We start from the raw sequence: 13,286 nt of genomic DNA on the forward strand, positions 1-13,286 counted from the left end.
ACATAAAAAGCAGTAGTATAACAGCACAAGAGTATTTATTGATTTTGGCAATGTTAAAGTGTCTGTATACACTTTCCCTCATCCATAAGCAATGTCTCATAGAAGACCAAGCATAATTTTATTATACACATCATGCAAGCACAATTCATATGGACATTCTTCATGGGGCCCACCAGTTTTCTCAAACATTTCTTAGATCCCCAGTTCTAAATGACATACACTGACACAGTGAATCCGATCCATCTGATGTTTATAAACTGCTTTTATGAACATATACTAAGAATGTACATCCTACAGTGCCCAATTAAGCAAACACTACAGGTGCTCAATTGTAAGGCCAAATGAAATTGTCACAGAAATTACATTTCTTACTGACACCTTTAGCTTCAGAATAAAGATTTAACCTGGCAATGGAGGCTGGAGTTATTTAACTCTGACCTGAGTAAATTAATCATCACCATTAATACAATTCAATTTAAAGTTAATTTGAAACTATACTAACCTACAGCAGTAAAATGGGCTTTTAATAAGGGTCTTATTTTTTCTTTTTTTGTTAACCAAGTCCCAGATTTTTCTTCCCATACAAACAATTCTGTTAAGAAGTTCTGAGAGACAGAACACAAGATTTAGTTATCAGTACAAAGTTTTACCAGTGAATGGCTGGAGTAGCATCAAGTATTTGCCCACACAGGGCATGGTACAGTGTTTATGGTTAGCAAAATAGTGCAATCATTCTTTATAGAAAACTTGAGGAAGGCCACTTTTCTGCTTGGATGTGGCTGGCATCAATCGTTCCCCCTGGTGAAGCTCAGCTTGAAACTATCGAGAACTCAAGCAAGCAAAGCATCCTAGTGACATACTGGTCGATAAACAAACTGCCACATACTATACAGAACAGCACTAAGAACAACCCAATATCAATTACTAGTCTTTGCTCTCACACAGCTACAGGATAACCATACTTAAATTATAATTTAACTCCTCATTGCAGATCCTTCACCACACAGAGTAGGGTGATATTTGGTGGGATTGAAGCAGACAGCCAATTCTCCCGTCTGGTGTACCAGATGTTCGACCACAATTTCTTCATTAGGATCAAACTGACCCATGTAATGGGCAGATGTAGACATCAAACCCTTAGCTTTTGAGACCCTGTCCATTCTATCAGTTTGCCTTTCTAAATATTTCAGACCTGTCAATGATTTTGCAATTCCCCTTTGCTAAACTTTGTTCTGCATTTACCTTAATTACTGTAAAAGTGCCATTGACCACAAAAGCATATGATACATCTTACAATCTCAAGAAAAAATATTTATGTGAAGGAACAACATAATTCATTACCTTTTGATGATCTGGCACATCTATGAAACACAAAAGACAGGCCATTTCATTGTCAATATCTCAGGACTGATGGAAAATTAGGAGAGGTCTGTTTACCTATATTATCTGTTGGAAGCCTTCTTTTGAATTGCTTTACAGGATCAAAGTAAAATGAAAAGATTTGAAACTTCTTGTAGTTTGATGGATTTACTTAAAATATTAATTAAAAAAAAATTAGCACACATGAGGTGCAAACTGATCTTGCTTAGGGCAATAGAGGAGAAAGGTTGCTATTTATGAGCCCAGCACATATCCTACGTACTAAAACATAAACTTCAATACAGCTCACCTTACGAATTCATTAGAAAATGTGTGACATAAATGGAGTTAATGTACACTGTAAAGGGAAATGAGATATCTTGATTATCAGCTCCTTAGGGTCCTCAGAGATTTTATGCTTTTGCAAAATTTAAAAGGACTGCAAAATGCTTTGCAGTTTAGATGGTTAAACCCTGTCAAATATGATATAGTGGTGAACGCTGGGAACAACCAGAATAATTCCTGTGACACCACTTCCATTTCACAGTACAAATGATGTTGAAGATAATTCCAACTTGGCAGTAATAATTATATCATCAAAAACATTTTCTTCATCTTGTTTTTCCTCACTGCCCAAATTCTAGAAAAATGTTGCAATAGAAGTTGTGCAGCAGCATGGAAATAAGAAGTGCTAAATGTTTAGCTAGCTAAAGGGAAGCAGCTATGTGCTGAAATCAGTTCTAGAAAGAACTGATGTCTGAATGGCATTTTGGAGTGCACATTCATGTGCAATTATATTACAAACGCTGCCACAATGACAGTATTTAATGACATAAAATGGAGACACACTGCATCTTTGACAGCCAAGTGCTACCTCCTTCAGATTCAATATAATCTAATATCTCTTGTTGTAATTTATTGGACTAACACTTAACTTCACTAAACCTGGCACTGACTAAATTGATGTGCGCACCTCATAACCACACCTTCAACTCTGAACTACTGCTTGACGACCATATTCAATGTTTCATAACCAGAACCTTCAGCCTCTGTAATTTCCTGATTAACTGGAGGAAGACACAGAGATATAATTTGCATCTTGTGCAGATATGAGAATCTGCAAAACACTAACTGAGCACACGCAAACCAACATCAGAAAATGGAATTCACCACACTCGCACCCCTTCTAAGCTGCAGGTACAGCGTTTGACTTATACTCTTAAACAGGCCAACCTGACAACATACGAAGCAAAACTTTAGGTCTAATGTATCCAAAATGATTAGCAAGAGTTTGGGTTGTCAAGTCTTCAGATGAACAGTACGACTGTGCAGGTTTATGGGACACTTGCAAGGCGTTTCTTAAGAGTTGAAGCTTTATCTTTCAGTTCCGGCCTGTTGTCTGATTCCATACTGGTTAGAGACTTAAGAATTATATCCCTCTTTTCAGGAGTCAAAGCTGCCCACTGATTAGTCTCTGGAAAAGAAAAATGAACACAAGTTTTAAACAAGGAAACAGTTAATGCATGGCCAAGAAGTATGATGACCCACCAGCAACAAACAAACACAAAAGATTCTGTAGAGCTGGAAATCCTGAGCAAAACACAAAATGTTGGAGGAACTCAGCAGGTCAGGCAACATCTATGGAGGTAAATAAACAGCTGATGTCTCGGGCCAAGACCCTTCATCAGAATCTTGAGTTCTTCTAGCATTTTGCATGTTGACCCGCGAACAAACTGCCCAGAGGTTTGATGATACCACACTTGAGATTGTGTGCACAGTTCAGTCTTCATACCAAAGGAAGTATACACTTGCCTTGCAGTTACTGTTTTATAGACTCACTCAGTTGACTCCTGTAAAGAAAGGTTTATCTTCTGCAGAGATAAGAAAGATTACTTTATGTGGGTTGGGTAAATGAGGAACAATCTCATTTTAACTTGGAGGTTTCTGAAATATTTAACTGGGTAGGATACTCAGCTGTTGTTTTCTTCAGTGTTTAGAAATTGTAAGTAATCTCAGGATAAGGCTTAGCCAGTAAAGGAGAAATTTCCTTACTCAAAAGGATAGCAAACTTTTAGAATTACCTAGCCCAGAGAGCACTGGATGCTCTGTTGGTTGAATGTAGTAAAGGCTGAAACTGGCAGATGTTTGGAAGAGAGTAACGTGTCAGACATACCACACGGGATCAGTTATGATCTAACTGAACTTCACAAGAGGCTGGAAGGAGCATATGGCCTCCATTCATTTCTAAATCTTAAGATGTTTAGCATTCTGGGAACAATGAGGGATTCCCTCTGGCAACAGCAAAACCTGATCCAGTGATGGGGATGAAAACTTAAGTAGACTCGGTCTTTGGGAGAATTTTGACTGTCTGTTAAATCCATAATGATTTAGCACTTAACATGCATTCTATGAACAAGAATCAGCTCCACGAATGGACATTACAGAAGCTCATGACATGCAAAACCCAACTAGCTGAGCCAATGTGAGGAAAATGGCTGTCTTGAACAAGTTTCTAGTGTGATTTGACAAAAGCTAGTAAGCTGGCAAGTTTGGACAACTTTATTTATTAATCTAGTAAACTTTAATGGAAATGTGTTTCTCCAGGCCAAGAACACTCTTGAAGGGTAGCATGGGCTACATTAACCATTAGTGATCAACTATTTATGAAGTAATAGGCACTAAACTAGGAAGTGTTTTTAAGAATATATAAACAAATATTTCTGAGTGGAACACCCAGCCAGACCACTCCAGATCATGTGCACTAACAGTGGTTTGTGAGAGCATCAAACCATCGTTAGGTGGCTTCAGACAATAAATTGTTTCCAGTAACAAGCTGTCCTTTCCAGTGTTCTGTAGGTAACTTTTATTTACTTACCTTCAAGTTTTTTAAAGAGCAGTTCTAATATTGATAAAGCCTCTGTTCGTACTGAAGAGTAGCTCTTGTTTTCTGAAAAGAAAAGTTAAAACCTGTGAGTTTATGTTTAAACTGTTCTCCAAACCAAACAAAAATCTCATCTTTCACATTGCCTCACCTAATGGAAAGGTGAGTGCAGAGCAAGTATCTTTCAAGATCTCAGATAATGTCTCTGTGTCTTTGTTGTCTTGGCTGAGAAGCAGTAAGCTGCAGGAACAAATGGCATCCTTTATTACCAAGTTTTATAAAATCTGCTGGTCAGGTTGCAGGCACAAAATGTCATTACTTTACTTACCCCTGGAAGTAAGCGTTCATTGCTTGGAGCACTCCCAGTTGAACTTTCCATGTACTTAGCTTTAGCCTTTCACACATTAAGTGACACAATTCTACATGGTACCGAGCTGCGGAAGAGACAAATAACATCTTTATTATCAAATCACCAAAATGCCAAAATACAGTATATACTGTGGACTCAATAATAAAGCTCAGATCAATGCATTTTCCAGCCATCAGAAGTGATATCTACAGCAACCCACAATGAATTGTGTGCAAAGAAAAATATACAGTACTGTGCAAAAGTCTTAGGCGCATGTATATAGCTAGGATGCCTAAGAATTTTGCATAATACTGTAACAATTTTATGTACTGCACTGTACTGCTGCCGCAAGAAAAAGCCAATTTCATGACATGCGAGTGATGATAAACCTGATTCTGATATGGGTTTCTATTGTGGACTGAGAATGAGAAGGGGGCCGGGACAGGGGAATCATGGTTGGGAAAAGGGGAAGGAAGAGAGGAGGGAGCAGGAAGGACCAGAGACACATTCTGTAATGATCAATAATTCAGTTGTTTGGAATCAAATGTCCTTGCCTTGTGTCTCAAGGCTGGGTGTGTCTGCTCCTACGCCACCCTGCCCTGGCACACCTTCTTTGCCACCTGTCCCTCACCCTCCTGCGGCACTCCACCCCTGCCATTCCCAACATCCTTTAGTCCGACCAGAGTTTCAAATTCGCTCTCTGCTCCATGTTGACAAATACAGTACTGTGCAAAAGTCTTCACTAACCAAGCTATGTACAATGTCTATAAAAAGTATTCACCCTCCCCCCCTCCCAGAAGTTTTCATTTTTATTGTTTTACAACATTAAATCACAGTGGATTTAATTTGGGTTTTTTTGATACTGATCAACAGAAAAAGACTCTTTTGTGTCAAAGTGAAAACAGATCTCTACAAAATGATCTAAATTAATTACAAATATAAAAAACAAAATAATTGCATATGTAAACACCCCCTTCAAGTCAGTATTTAGTAGATGCACCTTTGGCAGCAATTACAGCCATGAGTCTGTGTGAATAGGCCTCTATCAGCTTTGCACATCGGGACAATGCAATCTTTCCCCAATCTTCTTTACAAAACTGCTCAAGCTCTATCACTTTGCATGGGGATTGTGAGTGAGCAGCCCTTTTTAAGTCCGGCCACAAATTCTCAATTGGACTGAGGTCTGGACTCTGACTTGGCCACTTCAGGACATTAACTTTGTTGTTTTTAAGCTTTACGTGTAGCTTTAGCTTTATGCTTTGGGTCATTGCCTTGTTGGAAAACGATTCTTCTCCCAAGTCACAGTTCTCTTGCACACTGCATCATGCTTTCTTCCAGGATTTCCCTGTAGTTGGCTGCATTCATTTTACCCTCTACGTTCACAAGCCTTCCAGGACCTGTTGCAGTGAAGCACCCCCACAGCATGATGCAGACGCCACCATGCTTCACGGTAGGGATGGTGTATTTTGATTATGCACGGTGTTTGGCTTATGCCAAACAGAGCGTTCAGTCTGATGGCCAACAAGCTCAATTTTGGTTTTATCAGATGTAGAACCTCCTTCCAGCTGACTCCAGAGTCCCCACATGCCTTGTGACAAACTCTAGCCAAGATTTCATGCAAGTTTTTTCCCCCAAAAGTGACCACACACAGTGATCTCCATTTAACTAATTATGTGACTTCTAAAACCAATTGACTGCACCAGTGATGATTTGGTGTGTCATATTAAAGGGGGTGAATACTTACGCAATCAATTAGAAACACAGAATACCTACAGCACAATACAGGCCCTTTGGCCCACAAAGCTGTGCCAAACATGTCCTTACCTTATGTTCCGGGAGTCTCTTAAAAGACCCTATCATATCCGCCTCCACCACTGTCACCGGCAGTCCATTCCACACACTCACCACTCTGAGTAAAAAACTTACCCCTGACATCTCCTCTGTACTTACTTCCAAGCACCTTAAAACTGTACCTCTCGTGCTAGTCACTTCAGCCCGGGGAAAAAGCCTCTGACTATCCACATGATCAATGCCTCTCATTATCTTGTCACCTCTATCAGGTCACCTCTCATCTTCTGTTGCTCCACGGAGAAAAGGCAGAGTTCAATCAACCTATTCTCGTAAGGCATGCTCCCCAATCCAGGCAACATCCTTGTAAATCTCCTCTGCACCCTTTCCATGGTTTCCAAATCCTTCCTGTAGTGAGGCAACCAAAATTGAGCACAGTACTCCAAGTGGGGTCTGACCAGGGTCCTACATAGCTGCAACATTACCTCTCGGCTCTTAAACTCAATCTCATGACTGATGAAGGCTAATGCCTTTTTAACCACAGGGTCAACTGCATAGCAGCTTTGAGTGTCCTATGGACTTGGAACCCAAGATTCCTCTGATCCTCCACACTGCCAAGAGTCTTACCATTAATACTATATTCTGCCATCATATTTGACCTACCAAATGGAACCAGCTCACATTTATCTGGGTTAAACTCCATCTGCCACTTCTCAACCCAGTTTTGTATCCTATCAATGTCCTGCTGTTACCTCTGACAGCCCTCCACACTATCCACAACACCCACAACCTTTGTGTCATCAGCAAATTTACTAACTCATTCCTCCACTTCCTCATCCAGGTCATTTATAAAATTCATGAAGCGTAGTGGTCCCAGAACAGATCCTTGAGGCACACCACTGGTCACCGACCTCCATGCAGAATATGACCCGTCTACAACCACTCTTTGCCTTCTGTTGGCAAGCCAGTTCCGGATCCACAAAGCAACGTCCCCTTGGATCCCATGCCTCCTTACTTTCTCAATCAGCCTTGCATGGGGTACCTTATCAAATGCCTTGCTGAAATCGACATACACTACATCTACTGCTCTTCCTTCATCAATGTGTTTAATCACATCCTCAAAACATTCAATCAGGCTTGTAAGGCACAACCTGCCCTTGACAAAACCATTCTATTTCTAATCATATTATATCTCTCCAAATGCTCATAAATCTTGCCTCTCAGGATCTTCTCCATCAACTTACCAACCACTGAAGTAAGACTCACTGATCTATAATTTCCTGGGCGATCTCTACTCCCTTTCTTAAATAAGGGAACAAATCCGCAACCCTCCAATCCTCCGGAACCTCTCCCATCCCCACTGATGATGCAAAGCTCATCGCCAGAGGCTCAGCAATCTCATGCCTCGCCTCCCACAGTAGCCTGGGGTACATCTCGTCAGGTCCGGGTGACTTATTCAACTTGATGCTTTCCAAAAGCTCCAGCACATCCTCTTCCTTAATACCTACATGCTTAAGCTTTTCAGTCTGCTGTAAGTCATCCTTACAATCACCAAGATCCTTTTCCGTAGTGAATACTGAAGCAAACTATTAAGTACCTCAATTATTTTATGTTTTATATTTGTAATTAATTTAGATCACTTAGTCTTTTTCTGTTGATCAGTGTCAAAAAAAAAAGCCAAATTAAATCCACTATAATTCACTGTTGTAAAACGGTAAAAATGAAAATTCCAAGGGGGGTGAATACTTTTTAAAGGCACTGTACATGTACAGTACTCAAGGCTTTTGCACAGTAGAATGACCAGAGATGTCAATTAAATGAACAAATGACCAGAGATGTCGATTAAAGCGTGGCATGTTTAGATTAAAATCTTCATTGGAAGTAGGGTCATGGAAATTTTTAATGGAAAAAATGAATTAAAAATGGAAAAGAGGCAACAGAGAGAAAGATTGCATGGATGAAATGAACACTAGATTAAATAACCATGTCTTTTTTCTAAAATAGCATTTTAATGCCCTACGTAGGCTGTCGCCCATGGTTGTCACTGAAGTACAATTGATCCAACTGCAGAGATTACTTGCAAATTGTTGGAACATTGGAGAGGATGTTTCCTGTGGTGGGCGTATCCAGAACTACAGGGCACAGCCTCAAAATTGAGAGGCGACCCTTTAGAACAGGGCTGAGGAGGAAATTTTTTTAGCCTGAGTGTAGTGAATCTGTGCAATGCTCTGCCACAGACTGCAATGAAGGCTAAGACCGTCAGGGAATCAAAGGATATGGCGAGAAGGTAGGTGTATGGGGTTGAGTGGGATCTGGGATCAGCCACGTTGGAATGGCGGAGTAGACTCAATGGGCTGAATGGCCTAATACTGCTCCCACGTCTTATGGTCTTATTTCTTATTCTTGGAAGTGGCAATTGAGGGTTCAGGGAACGAGAGAGCATTACGTAATTCACTGAAATAACTTACCCTGTGTTTCTAAAGTTCTGGGCCAGGCTTTCCCAAGAGTATCAAAAGCACAAAGCAGATATTCCATCCGTAGTTCTTTCTCTCTCTCTCCCTCCTCTTCCTCATCATCATCTTTTCTGGATGATCCTGTTGCTGTACTCTATTGAAGTAGAGCATTCAATGTTCAATAATCACTTCTAAGGCTTTTACTTTTTATCTTTAAGAGGTCTGACCTGTAGTTATACAAATTTGATTCAAACCACCCAAAGTGGTTAACATTCTGAAACTATTGAGACATATATTTGGACAAAGTATCGTAAGCTGATGTCCCCACATCACATCACAGAAATTATATATGTAATGGCCAGGTGTACATTAGTTTTAAGAAACTGAGAGGCACCCAAAAATTTGTTCGTTATTTCATATTTTACTGTTTTTATGAGGAGTACAAGTTAGAAGATGATAGGGGAACTCAGCAGGTTGGGCAGCATCCATGGAAACGATCAGTCAACATTTCGGGCTGGAACCCTTCGCCAGGACTGAAGAGGGAAGGGGCAGAGGCCCTATAAAGAAGATGGGGGGAGGGTGGGAAGGAGCCCGACCTGCTGAGTTCCTCCAGCGTGTTGTGAGTGTTGCTTTGACCCCAGCATCTGCTGAGTATTTTGAGTGTAGAAGATGATAGGTGAAGCCAGGTGAGCATCACGTATCACCTTCCGGCTTGTACCCCTCACCTGGCTTCATCCATCACCTTCTATCTTGTTACCCTCACTTGGCTTCATCCATCACCTTCTATCTTGTTACCCTCACTTGGCTTCATCCATCACCTTCTATCTTGTTACCCTCACTTGGCTTCATCCATCACCTTCTATCTTGTTACCCTCACTTGGCTTCATCCATCACTTTCTATCTTGTTACCCTCACCTGGCTTCATCCATCACCTTCTACCTTGTTATCCTCACCTGGCTTCATCCATCACCTTCTATCTTGTTACCCTCACTTGGCTTCATCCATCACCTTCTATCTTGTTACCCTCACTTGGCTTCATCCATCACTTTCTATCTTGTTACCCTCACCTGGCTTCATCCATCACCTTCTATTTTGTACCCCTCACCTGGCTTCATCCATCACCTTCTATTTTGTACCCCTCATCTGGCTTCATCCATCACCTTCTATCTTGTTACCCTCACCTGGCTTCATCCATCACCTTCTATTTTGTACCCCTCATCTGGCTTCATCCATCACCTTCTACCTTGTTACCCTAACCTGGCTTCATCCATCACCTTCTATCTTGTTACCCTCACCTGGCTTCATCCATCACCTTCTATTTTGTACCCCTCACCTGGCTTCATCCATCACCTTCTACCTTGTTACCCTCACCTGGCTTCATCCATCACCTTCTATCTTGTTACCCTCACCTGGCTTCATCCATCACCTTCTATTTTGTACCCCTCACCTGGCTTCATCCATCACCTTCTACCTTGTTACCCTCACCTGGCTTCATCCATCACCTTCTATCTTGTTACCCTCACCTGGCTTCATCCATCACCTTCTATCTTGTTACCCTCACCTGGCTTCATCCATCACCTTCTATTTTGTACCCCTCATCTGGCTTCATCCATCACCTTCTACCTTGTTACCCTAACCTGGCTTCATCCATCACCTTCTATCTTGTTACCCTCACCTGGCTTCATCCATCACCTTCTATCTTGTTACCCTCACCTGGCTTCATCCATCACCTTCTACCTTGATACCCTCACCTGGCTTCATCCATCACCTTCTATTTTGTACCCCTCATCTGGCTTCATCCATCACCTTCTATCTTGTTACCCTGACCTGGCTTCATCCATCACCTTTTACCTTGTTACCCTCACCTGGCTTCATCCATCACCTTCTATTTTGTACCCCTCACCTGGCTTCATCCATCACCTTCTACCTTGTTACCCTCACCTGGCTTCATCCATCACCTTCTATCTTGTTACCCTCACCTGGCTTCATCCATCACCTTCTATTTTGTACCCCTCATCTGGCTTCATCCATCACCTTCTACCTTGTTACCCTAACCTGGCTTCATCCATCACCTTCTATCTTGTTACCCTCACCTGGCTTCATCCATCACCTTCTATCTTGTTACCCTCACCTGGCTTCATCCATCACCTTCTATCTTGTTACCCTCACCTGGCTTCATCCATCACCTTCTACCTTGTTACCCTCACCTGGCTTCATCCATCACCTTCTATCTTGTTACCCTCACCTGGCTTCATCCATCACCTTCTATCTTGTTACCCTCACCTGGCTTCATCCATCACCTTCTATCTTGTTACCCTCACCTGGCTTCATCCATCACCTTCTATCTTGTTACCCTCACCTGGCTTCATCCATCACCTTCTAGCTTGTACTCCTTCCCCTCCCTCCACCTTCTTAATCTGGCTTCTTCTTCCTTTCTTTTCGTCCTGGTGAAGGGTTACAGCCTGAAATGTCAACTCTTTATTCCTTTCCACAGATGCTGCATAACCTGTTAAGTTCCTCCAGCATTTTGTATATGTTGCCCTGGATTTCCAGCATTGGCAGAATCTCTTCCGTTTATGAGTCTCCCTTTCACTCCCTGTCTTCAAAAGATAAAGGGCCTACAGCCTCCCAGTTGGAAAAGGCCTGCATGGATATTGAATAAACGGTTGGAGGACAGATCCTACCATTAGAAAAGTGTACAGAAAATATTTCAGACAGTCTCTCCTTCGTCAAATGGTAACGATGTACAATTTTAAACTGAATCAGTGAATAACTAGCACAGATCGAAGAAGAGTTAACCAGTTTCAGAATCCGTGTCCAATCCTCCTTCATAAAAGTCAAATTGAGCTCCTTTTCCCAATCTTGTTTAATCTTAAATAAAGGACGCTTATCCCATTGTAATAATAAATTATTAATTCTTCCAATAGAACCCTTCATCAAAGGGTTCATACTCATAATAGTATCTAACAGGTCAGCATCCAATATGTAAGGAAAATTACTTAAACATTTTTATAAAAAATGTCTAACTTGAAGGTATTGTAAAATGTTTGAGGTATGAAAGAGAATATTTATCAACTAATTGTTCAAAAGACATCAATCTATCTTCTTTAAATAAATTCAAAAAAGAATTAATTTTGAAATTTGATTTTGAGAAAAGATGGGGTTCACTTGCTCGTTATTATCATTTGAGTTAGTTGATAGATTTCCTGCACAATCTAATTGCAAATTTTTGGTACATTTTTTTTTCTTGCTGGCGGTTTGATGTTTATCTTTAGAAGCTTTTTGTATGACACATGGCTCCAGGGTTGAACACCGAATGGGGGTCCTCCTTCCCCCCCCCCCACTTTTTCTTGCTTAGTAGGGTTTTTTTTAATCACCAAAAATGCTTCAATCTTTAAAATAATGACCTTTTTTCTTGAGACATTGTAAGTACTGCTTACTTCGATGTACTCGTGTTAATTTTGAATAATAATAATAAAAAGATTTGAAAAGTGTACAGGGGCTCTTTGAAGTCAGCTAATCTCCTTTCAAGAATTGCTAGTATCTTAAATAAATTTCGAAACTACAAGGATCTGGCAACTACAAAATCTTTACATCATTAATAATAGTTGGCAAACTACCACTGGATCTGTTCAAGTCCACTTGCAATATTAATTTTACCTTTTTAATAACAGGGAATAGAATATCCACCATATTCTGGAAACAATCTTCTTTTGTTGCTTGCAGAATGTTTGCAATACTTTTCAAAGCAACCATTTTGTACCGAAGATTTTCTTTCTGGCATTCTTTTAACATAACCTGAATAATGGTGTCTATACTAGGCTGGCCAGGCACAGATTTCTGCAATTCTGCACTGGGGACAAAAGTCAAAGGATAAAAACAAAGTCATGATGAAGACAGAAACAAGACCCTTTGTTAAATATATATAGTCATTATATATTGAGAGTGATACTATCTTTCATGATACTTATAAGGCTGCAATTTCTATTTTTATTGTTCTACTGAATTACTTACTACAATTATACAAGAATGACCTATTATGTTTGTTGTTGATGCTTACTTGCACGTAGTCACCACAGTGTCAACAGCTTTCAATAATTCCTCCTGAAAGAAGAACAAATTTCTGCTATGACAGCATTTTGGACCCTTTACCTCCCCCCATCCCTCTCTTAATGACACTAATTGTGAAAATAACATTTCAAATGAAGAATACAGTTCAGAGCATTGTTGATTGCTTCCACTATTTTCTGTTTTTGTTTCACATTTTAAGCATCTACCATTTTTTTTTCAAATTTTCATCTTTAAAAAACGACCTTAAGTTTGAACACATTTTCCCTTACTCTGCAATTCCAAAATATTTTAGGTTTATTTAGGTTCATTTTTTTTTACAACCCTGCAGATTCTAAAGATTTCACTTATGAATCCCTTTTGGCAAGCTGAACAAAAACAAGCATTC

The 13,286-nt window shown here is 40.3% G+C and overlaps 1 protein-coding gene across 1 annotated transcript in view; it reads right to left on the reverse strand.

Moving 5' to 3' along the window:
- ecpas (Ecm29 proteasome adaptor and scaffold) overlaps positions 1 to 13,286 on the reverse strand; it is a 151,690-nt gene continuing 138,404 nt past the window's right edge. The window contains exons 43-49 of the mRNA XM_063048986.1: positions 12,891 to 12,934; positions 12,491 to 12,683; positions 8,846 to 8,984; positions 4,569 to 4,674; positions 4,392 to 4,480; positions 4,235 to 4,306; positions 1 to 2,833 (exon numbers count right to left, since the gene is read on the reverse strand). Of these exons, the coding sequence (XP_062905056.1) occupies positions 2,694 to 2,833; positions 4,235 to 4,306; positions 4,392 to 4,480; positions 4,569 to 4,674; positions 8,846 to 8,984; positions 12,491 to 12,683; positions 12,891 to 12,934 (783 nt within the window). The 3' untranslated portion in view covers positions 1 to 2,693. The remainder of the gene's footprint in view (positions 2,834 to 4,234; positions 4,307 to 4,391; positions 4,481 to 4,568; positions 4,675 to 8,845; positions 8,985 to 12,490; positions 12,684 to 12,890; positions 12,935 to 13,286) is intronic.

This window comes from Mobula hypostoma, chromosome 5 (assembly GCF_963921235.1).
Source record: "Mobula hypostoma chromosome 5, sMobHyp1.1, whole genome shotgun sequence".
NCBI classification, from domain to species: Eukaryota; Metazoa; Chordata; class Chondrichthyes; order Myliobatiformes; family Myliobatidae; genus Mobula; species Mobula hypostoma.